The sequence below is a fragment of the Microcebus murinus genome, chromosome 28 (assembly GCF_040939455.1).
Source record: "Microcebus murinus isolate Inina chromosome 28, M.murinus_Inina_mat1.0, whole genome shotgun sequence".
NCBI classification, from domain to species: domain Eukaryota; kingdom Metazoa; phylum Chordata; class Mammalia; order Primates; family Cheirogaleidae; genus Microcebus; species Microcebus murinus.
Genome location: NC_134131.1, coordinates 9682620 through 9705029, shown reverse-complemented (window position 1 = coordinate 9705029; position 22410 = coordinate 9682620). Strand labels below are relative to the sequence as shown.

Sequence of the window (22410 nt, the reverse complement as noted above, 5' to 3'; positions counted from 1 at the left end):
TCACTCTTCATGACAATTTAAGTAAACCTCCTTCCTAGATGACAGCATTGGATAAGAAAGGCGTTTGTTCTCTCATTAGATGCTGATCACACTCAGCACATTTGATTATTTTGTAATCTGGCTCAACGAGGCAGTTGAGAAATCAGACTTGGATGCAGATGAGCACTTGTGAAAGTCCCTATGAAATAACTTTTAGTTTAGCCTTAATGTTTTTCTAATTTAGGAGCCAATCATCTGGATAAATGCCAAATTAGCCAGAAAATTGCTCAAGCCTGCACCTCACTTTAATTGGACCATCAGTTACTTGATGAAATTTGGGTGTCCTTCCAGTGTCAGATGTCCTACACCATGCAGGACAGGAGAATCCCCGTGATACTGAACCATTATACATGATTTCCCAGGGGAAGAATCGACTTCTATTCCATTATACAGTCTTGGTAAGAAGTCGAGTCATATTCAAAAACCAGTAGGCGGATAGCCCCTTTCTCTTAGGGATAGCTCATCCCATTGCAAAATCAAAGATTTTTGATGGCTACCACTTCTGCCTCCAATTTAAGGACCGATTCATATGAGATTTTTTAAAAAGGCTTGCATCAAGGTGGGAATGGCTTTGAAGTGCAATTTATGTTCCAGAAATCCTCCTTCTGCATTAGACCTAGACTAGACTTTACCTAAGACCTCATCCTTGCTCAGTTCCTCCCCTTTCCCCACTGTGCTTTTACTTATAGGTTTTTCCTGGAGAACGCTCCATCAATGAATTGCCTCAGACTTGGTTTTGGGGGACCTTAGATAGCCTTTCTATGTGCCCCATGATTATGTACATGGCAGAAGCATTCTATATGAAGCATCACAGAAAATTTCAAGTTTGGCAATTTAATCAGCAGTCCCCATCACCAATCTGATAATCTGACTGAGGGGACACAAATAATAAACATGAGTAGAAATATCATATTAAAAACACTATTTTGAAATCCAGTAAAACACCTAACTTACATAGTTATCATTACTTTTTAACTTATTAATAGAAGATTCGAGTTTCCTTGAATAGATTATAAGACTCTATTCACTCCAGTTTCAGAGGGATGGAACGATGGTTACCACCCAGGGAACTATGCTGCACCCCAGGGATGACCTCGGGAGTGCATCACACAAGTGAACCTCACCCACAACACAGGCTGAGACAGGAGGAAAAGTCTGGAAATAGTAGCCTTGAGAAATAATAAACTATCAATTGCAATAGGTCATTTGCAAACAAGGACATTTCCATTTGATATACTCTTAACCAGGTCTACTAATATACTGACCTCAAGGTAAAAGTCTCTCTATGGCATTTGCCCATCCAGTGAGTAAATCACCCAGCACCCAGGTTAATTATTTAGCAGTTTCAATCCATTAAATATAGATATGTTCCATACACATTAACTACCCAGACAGAACATATAAAACAAAGCCAAGGGAAAAGCCTATTAAATACATGCTTCCTAACCATCTCTTATTCATGACTTTAGGGCTACTACCTAGCATTAAAGGGACTCTCCACTATAGCATTGGGGATCCCTGATATTTGAACAATAGCTGGAACCAAGGTATTGTTTTCCTTGCTTATCCAGAAGTATCTTGTTTCCATTTTCTTTCTTTATTCAATTCAATCTCCTTAGGATTCTAACACAGGTAATAACAATTTAGTTATATGACTTCAAAGAGCCAAATTATTACTGTTTTTTAAGGCAGGGGTCCCCAACCTACGGTGAGTTGTATAATTACTTCACTATATATTACAACGTAGTAATAACAGAAATAAAGTGCACAATAAATGTAATGCGCTTGAATCATCCTGAAATCATACCCCGCCACTTCCCGGTCCATGGAAAAAATTGTCTTCCATGAAAATGTTCCCCGATGCCAAAAAGGTCGGAGACAACTGCTTTAAGGAACAAAGTGACTTTTGTGGAATACAGTCATATTAGAGTTTACCCAAGTTAACTAATATTAATTTATGCATATTTAAATAGCCAGAGGTCTCTTTTTCCTCATTCACTCAAGAGGGAGTCTAGGGACTTACCCACTCGATACTCAAGCACTCTTCATTCAATTCACTTGGAATATATTAATGTGATTTGGAGGAAGGGAAAATGGGATATTAAAGAGAGAACTTCTGCGCCTGTCATTCAATAACATCTAAAATTGGTCCTTAAAGAATTTTCCGTTTTCCCTTTTCAAGTTGAAACTTCGACTATACATGCTTTATGTATTTGAATCAAAATATTTATTTAGTTAATTTCGTTATTTCATTTTTTAAATGGACAGATAAAATTGTATGTAATGTTTACAACATGATTTTCTGAAGTATACACACATTGTAGAATGACTCAATCTAGCTAATTAACATATGCACTACCTTACATAGTTATCATTTTCTTGTGGTGAGAACACTTAATATCCATTCTCTTAGCATTTTTCAAGAATACAATATATTGTTAACTATAGTCACCATGTTGCACAATACACATGGCAAGGGGGATGCAGGGCTTTGCAGCGCACACACACACACGCACACAAACACACTCATACACACACACATTCTGTTATTTTTAACTAAAGGTAGGGGCTCTAGATAAAAATCACTTAATAGCCTCTCTCACTTCATTGTAGTCATTTACTATCAAATTTTCTTATTTTAACAAAGGGATCTACAAAATCTTTTGAATGATAAAGGGGTTCCCAGGCTTATAAACTGGCAAGCACTCACCTCGAGGTGTTTTAGGACAATATGACTCATTTCATTAGGCCCACACCCCCTCACCTTTAGCTGTCCTTCCAACTAGTTTACATAGATTTCAATAGTTTCTTTCAGAATAAACTGCTAAGCAATCTGCCATAGTACACTGCACTCTAAAAGAGTCAGTTCCAAGTATCAATGATCAGAACAAATCTGGGCACAGTCAAACCACCATACCTGTTCTGGAGGAGGTTGGAATTATTGTTCCCAGCATTTATAGTGTGGAAGGTAAGTAGATGTAGACTTTCAAAAATGTTATGCCTATAACAGGCCAAGCCAAGCGGATGATTATTCCAAGAGCACGGAACCATTCCTAGGCCTTCTTGAGAAAGGCTATAGCCCCATAAAATCCTTGTCTTTGAAGGGATCTTGGTCCAGGCTAAAGAACTTGGTGAGAAAGCAGTTGTGGAAGCATTTCCTTCTTTTTTTTTTTTTTTTCACCTTGCACAGGGTGGAAATACATGCAACTTGAGAGCATCTACTTATATACATGCAAGATCTACATGCCAGGCACTGACGAGTGCTTTGCAGAAGAGACAGTCGGAACTCTGAAATTGGGCAAATTACCAGGGCATGTGAATCAGCTCTCTTTGTGTGCTATTTTTCTCTTATTCATAATCCTCCTATTATGCTTTCACCAAGAAGAACTACTGCTTAGATCCTCTAAAACAGGAGGCCGTGCCAAAATCATTTACATCTGTTTTGGTGTTTTTTTGCTTTTATTATTACCTTTTCTTCTTTTATAATAGATAAATTCAAGATTTTTCTATGGGATGATGCAAGTTAATGGCTTGATCTTTTTTTTTTTTTTTTATGCCCATAGATTTGTCCTTTCACTCAACTTATGCTTTCAATTATTTATTTACTTAACTCATTAACCTATTTCGTAAAACAATCTCTCAACTTCTTCGTTCATTTAAGGCATTCATTCCCACGTTCATTCGATATTTATTGAGTACCTACCATGTGCTTCAATATTGTAATGAGTCTTGGGAATAAAATGATGAATTGAACCAAATATGACCCTTGACATCATGGAGAAGTTAAAGTGCAGTGGGAGAAAAAGACAGAATGGTCACATAAATAAACGTAAAGAAGTAACTGTGGAATCTGTTATAAAGGAGGTAAAAGACACTATGAAAATCTGTAATAGGAGGAGCTGATGAGTTGACCTAGGCACAGGGCCGGGCATGACTTTCTGGGGAAGCCAGCGCGGAGCTGGGAAATGGAGAATGATTAGAGTTACAGAAATAAAGAGGGGGAGGAAAGACATTCCAGGCAGAAGCAACGCTAAGGGCCGGTAGCTTATGGAGGAGGAGGATGGTGAATATGCAGAACCAAAAGGCCAGCATTGCTGAAGAGGAGGGAGGAAGTGGTGCGTGGTGAAAGACCATTAACGCACAGTCTGGAAAGTACAGAAAGAACATGGTTCACCCTGCCAGCTTTTCACATCGGCCTTCCACACCAGCTTCGCCCTTACTCCCTCCAGGCTGAAGTTTGCACCAAATCAGAACCATAGCAGCAGATTCCCAAGCATTTCAGAAACTTTGCTCAATTTAGAAGTGCGGTCAACAGAAGAATAAAAATGAGTGCCGGGGGAACTGTGCTACCCCTTGTAAACGTCGGAAGAAGCAGATTTAGAAAGTGGTCTCTTCTTACTGCTTGTAGACTGCCTTACTTGTTTTTCGCCAGCAATATCTTTGGTCCAAAGATTTCTTTACTCTTTTTCTTGGATTGGACATTTATGCTTGGTAAAGCACATGTGAGGTTAGTGATTTAAAGAGCTTTTATTTATTTATTTTTTTCTTCCCAGTATATATAAGACTCACCTATAACACTAAGCTCTGCACTGGAAAAGATAACTCCGTGCTTATTCTCTGCCACACACTGGTACATGCCAGCATCGGAGAGGTTCACTATTGTTATGTTGAGCGTTCCTTGTTCGATTTGAATTCTATCCTGTGAAAGAAAAGAGGGACACAAAAACAATGACCTTCTACAACCGAGACCTGAAGGCAATTTTGCTATGTCTTATATCACAGGAGCTTAATGGGAAGAAAACAGCCATCATATAAGCAATTTACATAACATGATCTATTTATCTGTCAACTAAATTTGTGGCAGGTCAGATGCTAAATGGAACAACCAGTACATCAGTTGGTAAATGGAATTTAAATTGTAGGATTCTCTTGAGTTCTCATTGATTTAATAGGGAAGCCATTCAGATTAATATCCCCTCTAAATAGAAGAATTTGAAATTTAAAATGCTTTCTTACTCTAAGGCTGTGTGCTAACTGAGTGAAAGGGGTTTGGAAATACAACCAAATTTACTGTTTGGAGTATTTAAAACACTCAAATTATGAGCAGGTGACACTTTGAAGGTTGATAGGATTGTTATCTTCTCAGATGTAGCAGAGGCAAATATTTAATATACGTTGAGGTTTACTAAAAAAACGCAAAAATGTATTAATAATGAAACGTTCCCTTACTTTGTTGTCATCAGTTGTGTCACTTAAGCCTAGAACCATTTGCTGGTAGCCAATATGAAGCCAGCAAAGTTAGTGTATGGCACAAGAGAAATTTCTAATTTGTCACCCTGAGGATATACAAATTGTGTATCAATTTTCGTAAGTATCATAAAGGATCTCCTCTGTAGGAAATTTACCATTTTTAAAAAAGAATGTATGCAAAAAAGTACTGACTTTCTGTTTACTGCAGGCTTGTGGTTGAGCTGAGTGGACGCTTTATCAGGCTTCGATCAAATCTAGGCATCCCGATTTCCTCATGTTACACAAAGGGAAGAAAATGCCGGTTACCTGCGTACCTACACTCTGGCAATTTGTCTGAGTTTGGCTTTTATAGCTGAGTCACGGACTCACGGGAGCCCTTCCAGTGAATGGAGAAGGTATATGAGACATGAGGCGTGTTGGGAGAAAGGGGTCCCTTTGTCTTCGTGTTGTGAACACTCATGTCTGGGCCATTGCTCAGAGCAGGCATTCTTCCCTGGGTGGCCTATTTTGAGGAGGAAATCTGAACGTGAAAAAGATTGGCTCTCAAATTGGGGCCAGGGGGAAAATGTCTAATTTCAATTAATATTTGAAGTTCAATAGGAAAATACAACAAGGAAAACTAAATCGGACCCAATTGTTCCTCGCTCTAAGGGCCTCCAACTCTGCCCGTGTGTCATTCAGATTTCTTCGTCTGAGTCTTAGACTGGCATATAGACTGGCATTCCTGTATTGTGTCAATACTCCTCCTTCTCTTGTAGTGGATCCTGAGATGTACCTTCCTTTGCATCTTAGAAGAATTACATGGTCCAGAGCCAGGGGTCCTCAAACTTTTTAAACAGGGGGCCAGCTCACTGTCCCTCAGACCGTTGGAGGGCCGCTGGAGAGTGGGGTGCACATTCCACACATGCGCACTGTGGGCCCCGGATGAGTCAGCTGCTAAGCAGGACAGGCAGCGGCGGCAAAAACACTCGGCAGGCTGGATAAATGTCCTCGGCGGGCCGCATGTGGCCCATGGGCCGTAGTTTGAGGATCCCCTGGTCCAGACCTTCTGGGTACCTTTCCCATTGTAAAGCCCCAGATGGTAATAAGTGAGTTAATAAGTGAAGACCAAACATCGAGTACAGAAACTTACCCGAACAAGCCTGGAGAACTGGATTTATGTACACTTTCTGTTTATCAACTGCATTCGCTTTCACTTTTTCCACATTTAGTGGCATTTAGTTGCATGTTATTTTTGGAAACAGCTCATCATTTTTCTGTTTCTATGGTAATGATGCCACATTAAACATTGCAGTCAATACTGAGACACAAGTATCATCAATTTGCTTACCCGAGTTAGCAGTGGTTCACCATTTTTTAGCCACCTGTACGTAGGCTTGGGCCTTCCATTTGCTTTACATTCCCAAAAGACATTTTCCTCCATGGCCACGTGGATATCATTTATTTTTTGAATCCAATTAGGTTGAGCTACAGGGATTCAAAAAGCAAAGAAAAAGCATACATTCAGCGTATGCTCAGTCTATTTTTATCATATGCAATCACAGGGCAAAAGTACATTTATAATAAAATTCCTTTTCCAGATGTTATGCAAATAACAAGGCTGGGTAAAAGTTGAAGGGGGTGCCTGTAACCCTACTCTGAGAATACAGATTTTGTGGCTTATATGGATAGTCTTTTCATCACTAAATGCAGAATGGATAAAGCTACCATCATTCATAGGGCAAATTAACTGTACCACTCCCTCCTCAAGTATCTATTATTTCTTTTTATCCTTTTAGTAGAGAAAATCTCCCACCACCACCCCACCACTTTTGGCTGGACTCATGGATTCCCAACTACCACTACATTTCCCAGATTCCTTTGCAGCTGGCAGTAACTATGTGACTAAGTTCATACCAATTGCATGTGTGTGAAAGTGGCGAGAGAAACTTCCAGGTTAATCAAAAATACTTGCTCCAGCTTCTCGCTCCTTCACACTGATTGGAAAACAGTGATAACTGAAACAGCCTTGGGCTCAGAGATGGAAGCTATGTAGGTAGGATGGCTCATCTGCCAGCCTCGGACCTTGAACGATTTTGTGGAGTGACGCAGCCACAGACCTACTTGCCTATTTTTGGAGAGATTGCGTGAGAGAGAAATAAACTTCTTATTGAAGCCACTGGATTTTGGGGTCTCCTTTATTAGAATAGCTTAGCCTGTCCCTAACTAGTACACTTCACTCCAACATGCTGTGTAGCTAACTTTTGTGACTCCTTCCTCCTCTGAGACTATCAATGTTATTTATTAATGACTGATTCCATATCGATAGAATGTTATCCACAGGAGTAATGGCCCTAGAACCCCAAATGTCTGAGTGAGTCCTAAGTTTTATCAAACCTTCTTAGGAAATCAAGTCCTGCCCACAGACTAACACAGGAATTCAAAGCAGCACTTTAATTGCTACATTGCCCACTGCCGTTCCCCACCCCCACCACCCAAATAACACATTTTTCGTGCTTCGATGGAAGTCACGTTTTGTTTCCTTGTTCTTAATGGATATAACGACAATGTTAATTCCATGTCCCACAAAAGTCTTCATAAATATCAAATCTTGCCTCCAGCACAATTCATACAACTAACTTATAATGGTATTAATAAATATATTTAGGTAGAAGACCTTTAGCCCAAAGTTACTCAGAAGGTAACCATAGCTGTTATTCTGGAATTTTATGTTCATAGGGCATTTCTATAGGGTGATGTCTACCAATGTAATGATCAAAGTTGATATCAGTATTTAATTAGAAGATGCCACTCAATATTGTTAACATGTCTTCTAGCTGACTGGACCTCAGCATCTTCATTCAAGGAGGCTTCAGATCATCTGTGATTTAATTCGAAAGGGAACCGCTAGTATTGGGGCCACGCTGCATATCTCACCTCCTCAATCATAAAGAAAACTAGAAAGACACTCGACGTTGTCACTTAACTCTGCTGGTTAACTCGCTTAACCAGCAGAGGTCTCTAGGCCCTTGAATAAATGCTCCTTTCTTCTTTTTTTCCATCTGCAAGCAATTTCATGTTTTTCAAGGAACAAAACACGATTTCCCACATCCTCCGCTGATGGGGATGATGCCCCGGTGCATATGGAGGGAGGCCAAAAGGGTCAACTTCAAAAAAAAAATAGTTGTAACATCAACAAGCATTAACTTGAATGAAGGGTTATAACCCACATCCTTGAAGGAGCTGCAAGTCTTCCTTATTCTCTCTCTCCCTGCTGCTAATGCAAGGGAGCTAAAAAGGTTCTCTGCTCGGAGAATCCCACGTGTGACCCTGATAGGGCTAAGGGCAATCGTGTGCCTGGCTGCACATCCAACTTGCAGAAATACTTACCCCCTATGGAGTCCACGAAAACAAAGCAAATAAGGAAAGCCCGCAGAAACCTGTGCGGGGTATTAACAACTAAGCCAAACTTTCGAAAGCGAGCGAGGAAAAAAAGAAAAACGGAAGGGCGAACGTAACTTACGAAGCAACGTGAAGGTGAAGTTCGAGAGGGAAAGATCCAACCACATGCAGACAGACAGAGAGATTTCAATGCCATAGATTTCCTGCAACACTCAGACTTACTTCTTTCTTTTAAAAACGTGGAAAGCTGGAAGCAAAACTTTGCCATCTCAAGAAGTCGGTAGGGCAGGGAAGGGAGGGATTTGAGAGAATTTTGAAAAGACTTTGCAAAGTTCTAATTAATTAAACACTCCGGAGGGCTCATTCTGTCTCTTCCAACAAACAGGGTTATGGAGGTCAAGGTGCTCGGCAAGAATGCTCCGTGGTAGTTATTTGCGCTGGCCAAAGTGAAATCAACAGCCGATTCAGTGTTTGTGAGCCATCTTTCTTTGTTTTTAAAGTAAAATTAGGAGCAATTTTTAAAGTGATTTCCTTTTTGTTTATAAAGTAAAATTAAAATCACAGAAGCCAAATTTGAAGTGATACAAACACACTCCTCTTGAAGTAAATATCTGAACATGGGCCCATGAAGATCAGAAATGGAATATTCTATTATATAAAGGGCAAAGAATGAGACAGTGTTTAACATGCCAATTTCAGATCTACAAGGCAAGAGCCCACATAGTGAAGGTTTCACTCCTACTGACTTAGAATGGATGAATCATATCTAAGTGGGTGAATTTGTGAAACTAAAATAAAGTCCTGTCCTTGATGAAAATGGCTCATATATCTTCATATGGTTTTGGGGTCTCCTCATTCAAAGTCCTTGGATCACAAACATTTTGGGCTAGTGTATCATAGAAAATATCATTTGCTCCTCCCTCCCTTTTTGATAATGCACCCGGGTACCTGGTATTTATCACTTAATATCAAAGTTCAACTACATTTTACAAGTCCATATCTACATACAGGTTCAGCATCCCTAATCTGAAAATTCAAAATCCCAAATTCAAAACTTTTTATGCACTGATAGGATGTCACAAATGGAAAATCCCACACCTAATCTCATGTGATGGGTTGCAGTCAAACCTTTGTTTTGTATACAGAAGCATTAAAAATATTGTATACAGGCCGGGCGCGGTGGCTCACGCCTGTAATCCTAGCACTCTGGGAGGCCGAGGTGGGCGGATTGCTAGAGGTCAGGAGTTCGAAAGCAGCCTGAGCAAGAGCAAGACCCCGTCTCTACTAAAAATAGAAAGAAATTAATTGGCCAACTAATATATATATAGAAAAAAATTAACTGGGCATGGTGGTGCATGCCTGTAGTCCCAGCTACTTGGGAGACTGAGGCAGCAGGATTGCTTGAGCCCAGGAGGTTGAGGTTGCTGTGAGCTAGGCTGATGCTACAGCACTCACTCTAGCCTGGGCAACAAAGTGAGACTCTGTCTCAAAAAATATATATATATTGTGATACATTACCTTCAGGCAATGTACATAAGGTATATATGAACAGTAAATGAATTTCATGTATTAGACCTAGGCCCCGTCCCCAAGATATCTCATTTTATATATATATATATATATATACATATATATATAATTATGTGTATATATATCTCATTATATATATATATATATATATATATATATATATATATATATATATATAAATGTTCCAAAATCTGGAAACATTCAAAATCCAAAAAACATTCTGGTCTCAAGCATTTTGGGTGAGGGATACTCAACGTGCACTAGCTCAGAGGAAGGCCTTAACAGGTTGGTTCAGTACTATTATTTCAGAAAGCATTTCTAAATGTTTTTTTTTTTTTTTGTAATATATGTAGATCCCACCTATGAAACAGAACAAAACAAATTCGTGTGTCGAAACAAAACCATCTGTTTTGGGCTTTCATGTTCTTTCAGAGTTTGAAACAGAAGAATTTTTCCCCTAAGAGTCCCTGAGTCTTGTTCTCAAGCTACAAATTCAAATATAAGGTTAAATGGTTGTGCTGGGCTTTGACCCTGGGACACTGTCTCTTGGATAAATGAACAATCTCTTCATCCCAATCTTTTGTTCAACAGCTGCCAGGAAATGACCTAAATCAACGCTTATGTGTTGCAGCCACTGGAATCGTGCAAGTGTCTTATCCGATAATAATTTATGCTGCGGGGAGAAATAATTTGAACTCACTGGGCCAAACAATTCTCAGGGGTATCTGGCTCTCTAAGTTTCCGAAAACAGAGATTTCTGACAGAAAGAAACGCCAACTTGGGCTTTCAACCTTAGAAACTTGAAAATCTAAAAGGCAGGATAAGATTGCTTAAAAACCTTTAAATTACTATTACGAAGATGTCCTGCAGATATTTGCAATTATTTTTTGCTTGCTTATACAATCTTGGAGAAGATGGATCATCTCCAGGGAATGCAGAGGTTTCTTTACCATTGCTTAAGAATTTTAGTGACGGTAGACTTTATGAGCCTGAAGATAATTACTGGGCTTAAGTTTACCACCTATATATAGATGCTTCCCAAATCTCTATCTCCAGCTTGGGATTCTTATACTATTGATAGAATAGGCAAGATATTCTCAATTTGCCTCAAATCCAATGCCCCCAGTTTTGGCACTAGAACTACTCATTTTCTAACGTTACTGTAGAGAGTTTCCCAGTTTATTATTAGTCTTCTCCTAAACCCCTGACTTCCAGCTTGAAGAAGTCACTGAAAAGAAGGCTCAGCCTCACAAGAAACACTCACGTTGTGTTCCAGAGCAGGGCCCAGCATAGATCTTTCCTCAGCCCTTTCTCCACTGCTCAAACTTCTTTCAGCCATTCCCTATACAGCACCAATCATGATCCTCACAGGGGTTTTTCCAACTCCACTCCATGAAGCCCTGCGGGCTCTTGGAATGTGCCACCTTCAACTAGAGCAGCCTCGCTTAGTTTTAAGTATTGAGCATTTCCTGTAAAATGTCATGTAACAAAAAAACAACCAAAAAAGTAACTCCAGGATTAGATATACACATCCTATGAAAAATACTACACTGTTGCAGTATCTTGTGTTGTAAGAAGAGCTTTGGAAATGGAGCCTGGAGACCGAAAGCCCACATTTTCTCCCTCAGATTGAGGGAAGGCTGAACTTGGTGATGTCTACAGTTCCTTCTGACTGTAGCATGTGAAGCCTTTAGCCTTTAGCTTGCCTCTCGAACCAACTGGATTCATGGCTCTCCTGGTTTTGCTGTTAACTTTTGCTTCATTCAGATAAGTTACGACTGAAAGTGGATGCCATCAGGCCAATCTGTTTGCAGGTAACAATGATAAACTCTGGACCGAATACGAAAACCAAGGACGTGAAGATGCGCTAGAAGTTAACCCAAAGCAGCCATCTTTCTACTAATGGGTATCCATCAAAACATAAACCAAATATAACTGCAGGAAGTAATCTGTGTATGAGATAACGGGTGAGAATCATGAATGTGCTTTACATGCTGTGCACGTTAGACAAATGAGGAGACAGTTACGGTTATTACATATCTTTACGCAAATATTTGAAGTCCTCTGGAATCTGTTCTCACCTAATCTCTGTCCAACTATGCCCAGTAAACCCACAGCTCCTGTCAAATAGTGGGTCTTTGTCCTCCACTCCAACAAGCCAGATCCTACCCCAGTATCTTTTTTGTATCATCTTGTCTTTTTGGAATGTCTCACTTCCCTCTGTCCCCTAAGCAGCTTTTTACTCTGCAGTACCACCTCCTCCATGAAGCCTTCCTGATCTGCAAATTTTAATCCTCCCAAACATGTACCGTTCATTTGGCACAAATAGCATAACTGTTTTGTGCCATCCGTTGTACTGTTTCCTTATGTGTTGGTTTAACTCACATATTGTTAACCAATTTCTGTAAGAGTGCACATTTTCTATTTTCTTCCCAGAGGTGCTGTAGTTAATCCAGAACTTTATAAAATGAATCATGAAAGAAAACAATTGTAAATCAGCAAAATGTTCATTTTCAAAAAGGGTGTAAAACTGATTTATTAAATTATACCCAGATTAACCAATCTATGACTCTAACCTAGTATGGATTAATTTCTTTACATTTCCTATTTAAAGCTCAACTCAGCCTCTACCTAGTGTTTCTCTGAATCTACTCTTACTGGGCTGAATTCGTCCCCTCCTCCTTCCTCTATCCACTTTTAGTCCCAAATGTAATCAATCATGGACACTGCTTATCTATAGAATATCTTACCAGTATCACTTTATGTGTCCCATTTCTAAACCTCATAACAATATGCAAATTAAGCAGAATTATTCCCATTTTATAGATGAGGCCTAGAGATATTAATCTCCAGATTCAGAAAGTGGCTCAGTTAGGACTGGTACACAAGCCCACTTGGCTCCAACATCTGTTCTCTATCTAGAAGCTCTCAAAATACATCTAACCCTACTGCCAATGGCAATAGGAGTATTCTTTTGGAACTATAGTTCTCAAAGTGCAGTCTAAGGACTATTGTGGGTGCCCAAGCTCTCTTCAGGGGGTCCATGATATTCTTTCTTTCCAATAATATATGTGGGAGACCAGATTTTCTTCATATATTTCATCCAAAACAACATATCATGACAGGTTGAGTACACAAGCACATATGAGAATCCTGCTTTCTTCCATCCAAACAGATATTAAAGAGAATTACAAAAACATAAACAATGCTACTCTTCTCATTAATTTTTTTTATTTGGAAAAACATAGTCAGTTTTCTTAAAATATATTAGTTGTGTTAACCGGCACTGATTATATTTTTGTCGTTTTAAAATAAATTAAGTACTAAGTTAAATTCTTGGCTTTAATTTACGGTATGATGTATATCGGTAGATATAATTCACATGAACAAAAACTCTTTGAGGTATTTACTAATTTTTCAGGGTAAAAAGAGCCCTGAAGCCAACGGTCTGAGAACTCCTGCATTATACAAGCAGAGGAATTCTCAGATAAATGAATTCACTTAAGCAAAACTTCCCACAAGTAAATTTAAGCAATATTCCTTGATAGATAAAAACATAGCAGCTACATTTTGCCTTCTGTGGCACTAGAGAGTGAGACGTGAATCGCATTTCCATATGTTGTCCTTGATATGACTCTTTCGTGGCTTAAAGTTTCTCATGGGGTGAGGACCTTGTACCCCACCCCCACTCCTGTATTCATTCCCACCGACTGTTACGTACAATATGTTCTCAGTGTGCACCCCTTGGAAAAATTGCAGCCACCTACTTTATCAGAACTACCAGATGAAGGAAAGAAACAAAAATTGTTGACTTTTTCTTAAGGGACGCTCAGGGGAACTTAGGCTATCGGTATCAGTTCTGTCTAGGACAATTAAGCAGACTATTGCTCTACTGTGAAATCGCCTTATCTGCTGTGTTCATTTTTTTTGGTCACTCTGTCCTTTAAGCCTCTTTGCAGGGCTGAATATTATCTAGTGATCACATATACATGGCACACCCATGGGGAATTAGTATGCTGTGCTGCAAGATTGCTTCCGTATTCACTTCTTGATGACCTTAGAGATACTCACACGCCATTCGCAGTGTCATCAAGCCCACAGTTTTGCCTTTAGAGCCAAAAAACTGTAGCATACAAGGGCTAGTCTTACATGTAATTTGAAGAAGAGGAAAAGAGCTCTTTTGGACTCAATAATCTGGCGACCAACTTAGAAAACAGAAAGTGAATAAGTCAGTTGTTTGTCCAGATGTTTTCATTTGTGAAAATACACAGAAAAAGTATCTGGATGATTGATGGATTTTTTTTTCCCCCGTTACCTATTTTTTTCCCCCCTTACCTATTAACAATATTAAAATGTTATACTAGCAGGAAAAGTAACACATGAAGTACAGCAGAAAGAGCAGTTCTAGTCATAGCTATGATTCTCACTCATTGTATGGCCTTGAGGAAATTTATTTTATGTCTCTGGGCGGTATTTTCTTTATTTATAAAAATCAAAGGCTTAGCCCCAGCAGTTCCTCTCAGCTCAAGTATTACTGGATTCTGTGAAATATAGCCTTATTTATTGCTCAAATATTATATTCCCTATTTCCTAATGATGAAGATGGTTTTACTCTCACAATGCCTGCTACCTATTGAAGAAATTATATAAAAGGTATTAAATATCAGGTTCTTTTAGTTCATCATTCTTTCAAATGATGACTGCAATTCTATCCATCTATTTGTGCAGAAAGGAAGTGACTATATAGACACAATGAAGTGGAAAGATGAATACTTATCAAGTGAATTAAATTCACTTTGTACTTCCCTTTTCTTTCTTCAAATGTAATTGCCTTAGCACTCTTATTCTACTTTGTCTGTGTAGACTGGCTACAATGCCTGGTGAGACAGCAACCTGTTAGCTTTCCAGAGTACTAGGAACACCTTCCCTTGCATGTAATTTAAACTTCAGCTTCACTATGCACTTGAAACAGCCTATGCATAGAGCAATGGTTCTCACAATGTGGTCCCCAGAAAGCAGCCATGAGTATCATTTGGGAACATAATAGAAATGCACACTCTTGGGTCCCACTCTGGACCTATTAAATGAAAACCTGTTGGGATAGGGCCCAGAATTCTGTAATTTTATTGGGACTTCCAAGTTATTCTGATGCACTCCAGAGTTTCAGAACCTCTCGCATAGCATTTGGAATCTTGCTCTGCTTCTTACTGCGTAGACTTAACTCAGTTATTTTAATTGCTTCAGGAGTAAGTTTCAATACCCATAAACTAGGCAGCTGTAGGAGTGAAATGGAATGTCCCGTTGGCTCTAACTCCAAAATCTGTCTCAACTCTCTCCATTTCTCTTCCTACCTTGAGCCCTAGCCACCAACGTTTCTCACCTAGATATTGACAATGGCCTCCCAGCTGGTGTCTTGCTTTTGTTCTTGGCTTCCAATCATCTATTCGCCAGACTGATCTTTTAAAAGCATGAATCAAATAGACACATACATACCCCTTCTTGAAATCCTCTAATGGCTTCCCATTATACTCAGAATCAAACCTAAGCTCTCTGCCTGGCTTGCAAGGTACTACACAATCTGTCACCTTCCTATGTATGAAACCTTTGTCTCCTACACTGACTTTCTTGCTGCATGTCAAATAGTTTTCTACCTCAGGACCTTTGCACTTTCTTACCATCTTGCCAGGAATATACTTCTCCTTGAAAGCCTGGCTCACTTTCATCCTCCAGGTTTTAGCTCAAAGGGCAATTCTCAGACAAGTTTTCCCTTGTGACCACCTTACCGTATGAAGTCTTTCTCATGCTCTCTGCTACTCTCTATCTACCAACTTAATTATTTTCTTTATAAATCTTACCACAATTGAAATATTGTAGTTCATTTATTTGCTTACGAGTATATTGTCTGTTACCTTCCACTAAAATGTTAGGTCTTTGAAGGCAGCGATTTTTGTCTTGTAGCCCTAGTGCCCAACAGTGCCTCTCACATGCAATATACATTAATTAATATCAATTAATTGTATCAATTAATATTAATTAATTATCAATATAGTGATATATTAAATATTAATGCATATAATTTATATAATTAATATATTGATAATTTATGAGTAATATATTTATATAATATATTAATATATTTAATAATATATTAAAGTCATTTTGGAAAATTTCTACCTTTAGTAACAAAGATCTATAGCATCTATCTCTGAAAACAGATCAATTTTTAGGAAGTTCTTCATGTCCCCCCCCCCAAAAAAAATAGACTCAAAGAGCAGATTAAAACTAGACCACTCTGACCACTAGTACAAGTTATGGCAAAATTAAATTGGGAAGATGTGGTAGAGTAAAAATGTTTTATGTCTGACCCCATTTCTGTTCATACACACCCAACATGAGTAGCACCTGCTAACCTAGAGACACGGACACAGAGCAGCTCCTGTTATCCAGCACACGGAAGGCAGGAGCATTATGGAATCATGCCCAGTAGGCCTTTTGAAGAAGGTAAGATGGTTTTAGAGCAAGAAGAAAAAAAAAAACAGTTGCCATTTTGTCAAGCCCGAATAGGAGTTAGCACACCTGTGGTTGTTGAAGTGGAGAGTTGATGAATGGAAATGCAACAACTTGGAACCAGAAAAAAAAAAAAAAAAAAAGAGAAACAGGTTCCAAAACTCAAACCCACGGCTTATAATCCCTGAGCGCAGCACATATTAATGTTGTAAGAAATTGTCTTGTCATCAAAGACAGAATGTTCATGGATAAGTGACTGGGGCTACTTTCTCCCCTTTTGTGATCTACACAGTGATTTTAATTATAGTAATTCACTTAAATTGAAGATCTAGGCAGCTGGATATTAGGAATACAGTACTGGGAAAACCCAGACTAGAAAGAGAGGGAAAAAAAAAAACAAAAAAAAAACTGACAGCCAAGCACTTATGTATAATTAAACTCTCCTGTGACAATGGAACAATTAGATGATTTCTGTGTCACTGATACGCTAGTTGAGGAAAGACAAAAGGATAAACATAGATGCAATAGCCAAGCGCTATGAAAGTCAACCTATCTGCCAAGTTTCTAACACCAAGCGTGGTTTGACAACTGGGGTTAAGCTGAGTTATCTTCAGAAAGCAGGCAAATTCCATTCTGCTCTCTTCCCCCTGCATGGCTGCAGATAACTCCATTTAACAAGGAAACACTGTTAGAACCTGATTTTCATCTCCAGGGCAGGATGTGTGAAAAAACATTCCCCCCCACAAGGCTGGGGGCCAATGACAAAGTTGATTTTCTCTAACAGTAACTCTGGAGTACTCTCTTCTTCCAGTGTAGGAAACCTCTAACCCACTAGAAAGCACTACGCCAACCCCTGGTCACACAAAATTTCACATCTTTTTAACATACTTAAAGCAGGCATTTCACTTAAAAGACAATCACGAAAGTGAAAATGGCCTTATTCAATTAGTTAAGCAACTCAAATAACATTGGAATGACCACCACTGAATTGAAAAGCCTATTCCATTAGGAAAGAAGAGAACATATTGGCTAATTGCCTGAATATTTTCAGATTGTCCCTACCTGACATATGAAAAATGATTATTACGTGGGTGAAGAAAAGAAACTCTAAATGGTTAAAGATATATGGTAATTGCACCTCACTGAATAAATCTGTAACTTTCTTATGTTTTTCCCCAGTCAGTTAAGTGTGGTGTCCGTGGCTTTTCAACTAATCAAATAAGATAGCAATGGACACAGTTTAAGGAAGATATCAAATATCAGTTCTGTTATTTGGCATGAGTAGAGATAGTTCTCTATTATTCTTGAGGGAAATTGAATGATTAAAGAGAAGTGCAGATTTCTTCAAACAAAATACAGAGGGTTACACGCGAGATGTTGCTAAAGGCTGGCAGATATTGGAACTCTTCGCCCAGCTTTCAATCAAGTTTTTTCCTCTTTTTTTCTTTCAAATTTTAATTTATTTTCCACCTAGCAACACTGACTCCAAACTAATGGAATCACCATTCCCCCAATCAAGCTTTTAAAAAACTTTGTGATATTTGAACAGAATTCTTTGGCCATTTCTTAAAACCAAAGCACTTTGGAAGAAGATTTGGTAAAATAAATACATTTTTGTGGTATTAGTTATTGCAAGAAATAAGAACATTTAAAGCTTTGGTTACGACTCATCCCTACAGAACTACTCTCATCATTTTAATAGGCATTGTTGTTTATTTAAACCATTCTTAAATAATTAACAATCTATAATATTTGTTTTCTATATCCCAGACAGATGGTATTCAGGCATGCTCCAATTTGGCAGAACTCAATTTGCTTTCAAAATGCCTACCCAATGAAATTATTTTCTGGATTTCAAATCAATATCCTAACAGGATTTCCAAGATGGGCTCGATAATGACCATGTGCTAGAGGTTTTACATTTATATTATGTTTGGATCAATGCTGATGATTTGATTGGAATAGGAGCAGCTGCACATAAAAAGTCTTTGGGGGTGAGAGAGATTTGTCACGTTCCACTCTGATAAGAACTAAATTTGGACAGTGGCATTTCGAAATGTTCATGGTACTACATTAAACTGCTACCAAACAGGAGCAATTACAAAGGATTAACACAAGCCCCAAATCAAAAGTCAAAATTCTAATGAAGAAAAGCATAGAGCTTTACACAAAAATAAATCGGGAGCAGGAATAACAAAACGTTTCCTGTGTCAGGTTAGCACCTTGACGGGAAGAGGAGAAACAGATTTCTTTGCAAGTGTGTTCACACTAATATCCATCCCCCAAACACATCAGCCTAATTTCTTCCTCTCTGCTCTGTCAACATCCTTGTCCCCCGCCCTCACTCTCCACACCCAGAATCATCCCCGGGAATTCTAATTATGTAGCAAACCAAGAGCTTCACCCAGTCCTCTTCTGCACAATCCCGCCCAAGAAGCCTGAATGCAAACCTCCCAGCTTAATGACTGTAATGCCAACAAGTGCTGGAGAGCTACAGATGATAAATTGCAACCACAAACTTACCGTAAAAGGTCAGCTGTCCCCTTGCTACGTTCTTGCCTCTGGAATTCTCAGCCACACATTCATATAAACCAGCATCTTCCTGCTGAAAATTAGGGATTTCAAGAATCCCATTTGACTTGTGTCTTCTGGCTTTCCTCGCTATGGGCTTGCCATCAGCTCTTCGCCAGATAATAGTTGGTACAGGGCTGATAGCGAGAATAAACAGGAGTGAATCAAACGAGAGGAAACTGTATCTTTCATTTGAACTTAGGCTCCCAACAACCACTTCCTACCGCAACTGTGGTTCTAAACATACAAGCTCGCTTGAGACAGTGTTTCCCAAACTTCATTCCTGCCTGTCATCGCTATTATGATTTTAACTATATCCACACCTCTAGTATTATTATTATTTTTCTTAAAATCAAATTAATTTTTATTAACTTTAAAGTAGGTGATCTATCTCCTGTACAATATTCTCACTGAAATAAAAACATATTTTTATGTTATATTTTTTCAGCATTTTTTTTTCCTCTAAATCCTCAATATGAAAATAAAAATGTTCATGTGCATTTGTGGCTGTAAATTCTTCCACATTCCTCCCAGGGAGATGAGGTCTGTGCTCCCTTGTTTTGAACCCAGAGAGGGTTTTTTTTTTTTGACCACTTTGACTGATAAAATAAGGCAGAAGTGCTGTTGTGTTGGTATCTAAGCTCAGGGGTTAAGAAGCTGGCAGCTTCTACTTTCTGTCTCTTAGAACACTCTCCATGGGATCCCTGAGGTGTCCTATGAGAACTGTGAGTATCTTGAGACTGCCATGCAAGACAGGCCCTAAATGAGGCTCCCAGCTGACCGTCCCAGTGAGACCAGCCTTCCAACATTCCCATCAGAACAACAGAAATGTAAGGCCCTAAATGAGGCTCCCAGCTGACCGTCCCAGTGAGACCAGCCTTCCAACATTCCCATCAGAACACCAGAAATGTAAGGCCCTAAATGAGGCTCCCAGCTGACAGTCCCAGTGAGACCAGCCTTCCAACATTCCCATCAGAACACCAGAAACGTAAGACTGTCTTGCGCATCCTAGACCAGCTCATCTGTCAGCGGAAGACCAGTGAGAGACCTCAAGCGACATCACATTGAGCAAGAGAACCAGCCAGCCAAGCCCTGCCTTAATTCTTAACCCACAAATTGTGAGATATGATAAAATGCTGGTCATTTGTTCTTTCTCAGTTTGTTAGGCAGCAACAGACAACAGAAATAACATATTTTTATAAATCTTCTGTGCCAACAATGCAAGGTACCCTACTTTGAGAATCACCCAAATAATGAATAAATGATAGCAGAAATAATGAGCTCACAAAATTTGGGAGACACAACCTAATGGTTGACATAGGGAAAGGGTTCACTCAAGGTACGCTGTTTCTGACAAGGTGGTTAGTCTCCTTGTTGTTATTTATATTCTGAGAACCTTACCATCTTATAGGAGTCCACTTGGAGAGTGGTTTGGGGAAACTTAAAATAGTGAGATACAGAAAGAAGCAATCTGTGGGGTCTTTATCTACTCTCAAGGCTTCTGTCATCCTACTGCCATAACTCTTAGCACACATCTGAAACTGCAAAGAGGGTATCACTGGGTCTGCAAATCCACGTTTTAGTGAGCTAACCACAGCTTTTGAGATTGAGGGGATACAATTATTTACTTATTTATTTTTCGCAAAAACATACCCAGAGAAGTAATTAGACTAAAGACTTGGCTAATCTTCTCTGGGAAACCTGAGATGGTATTTAAAACATTAAATCCATCAACTCTATTCTACTTGTTTTAGAGGAATTTAAGTTCATTAGACAGACAGTCATTAACTCAAAATGCAGAAAGGGCTCTACAAAAAGCAACATTATGGGTAACTTTACATCTGATCTGATGAAATATACACATAACATATGCCTTTAAAAACTGTACTTAGACATGGTCTTTCTGCTCTTAAGCGGGCAATGATGATGTCTTTCAGCAACAGCAAACATTTCCATGCAGACTGAAGGAGCCCAATTTACACCTTTTGTTTTGATTCTAGTACCATTCAAGCAGTGTGAATGGAGTTTAATTTATAGCTCCCTTTGAAGTGTGAACAATATGAATTTTGCTCTCTTTATCCACAGAAGATTTCTCAAGGTGTCTCCTTGTAGGGTTCACCAATATATACCTACTATCTAGTTACCAGCTTTTACCTTTTCCCTGATGGATTTCACAGATATAAATACTTACGCACACACAGATACTTTAACTTTAAAAATGTGACTGTATTATCTGTTTGTAATCTGCTTTTATTTTCTTAGCAACAAATTGTGGAGATTTTTCTATGTCTCACATATTTTCTTACAACCTGACTTTTAATGGCTGTACAGTGTTCAATTCTGTAGCTATGTCATAATTTATTTAATGTGGTAAGTTTTCAGAACATAAAAAGTTACCACTGTATTGTACTATAGCAAAGTAAAGATACTACTGTAGTTTATGCTAGCATGACTGGAAAACAACACCCTTTCTATTAGAGCTGAAAATAAAATGAAAAAAAGGAAACTTTTTCTTCCATGGTTGCTGTAAAACACAAAAACTGTAAGAAAATAGATTACATGCTGATACAAGGATTGGGTGAGAGTTAGTGCTGCCGTCTTGGTCAACATTTGGGCAGGGGACAAAGACAGGAATTTGGTAATGGGTTAGCTGGATAGATGGGGGACTGACATGGACCATTAAAAACCACAGAAGATGTGAACATTCTCACTTTGGATGATAGTTTATTTTTGTTTATGCCAAACTTTTACTGCTGGTTACTGGCAAATGACAATCCCAACTGATCTGCATTTCGTTTTCTTTAAGCCCTCTGACAGACACTCTATGGAAAAATTAACTAGTTCCTAAGCAGACTTTTCTAAAGATCCGGACTGAATAATAAAGTTGTAATTAATTTTCAGATCATTCTGTAAAACAGAATCTCTTACAGAATATCAGATCTTACCTAGTATCTCTTGCCAGAGCAGAAGGCAATCCGAAATAGAGAGAAGAGACTGACAATTTAAAAAGAAATTCAAGAACCATTTGATGCACCCTCTGCAAACTGGGGCCAGAATGAAAGTACCTATTTTTTCAAATAGCCAGCTTGACTGTACCTCAAATGAAGGCCATTGTTTTCCTGTCATTCTGGG

General features: G+C 38.8%; 1 protein-coding gene across 2 annotated transcripts in view; it reads right to left on the bottom strand.

The window, feature by feature from the left end:
* The window catches only part of CNTN4 (contactin 4), an 872298-nt gene that overhangs the window by 143552 nt on the left and 706336 nt on the right, over positions 1 to 22410 (bottom strand). For both annotated transcript variants that reach the window (XM_075998444.1, XM_075998443.1), the window contains 3 exons: positions 19231 to 19415; positions 6620 to 6756; positions 4609 to 4738 (listed from right to left, as the gene is read on the bottom strand). In XM_075998444.1, the coding sequence (XP_075854559.1) occupies positions 4609 to 4738; positions 6620 to 6756; positions 19231 to 19415 (452 nt within the window). The remainder of the gene's footprint in view (positions 1 to 4608; positions 4739 to 6619; positions 6757 to 19230; positions 19416 to 22410) is intronic.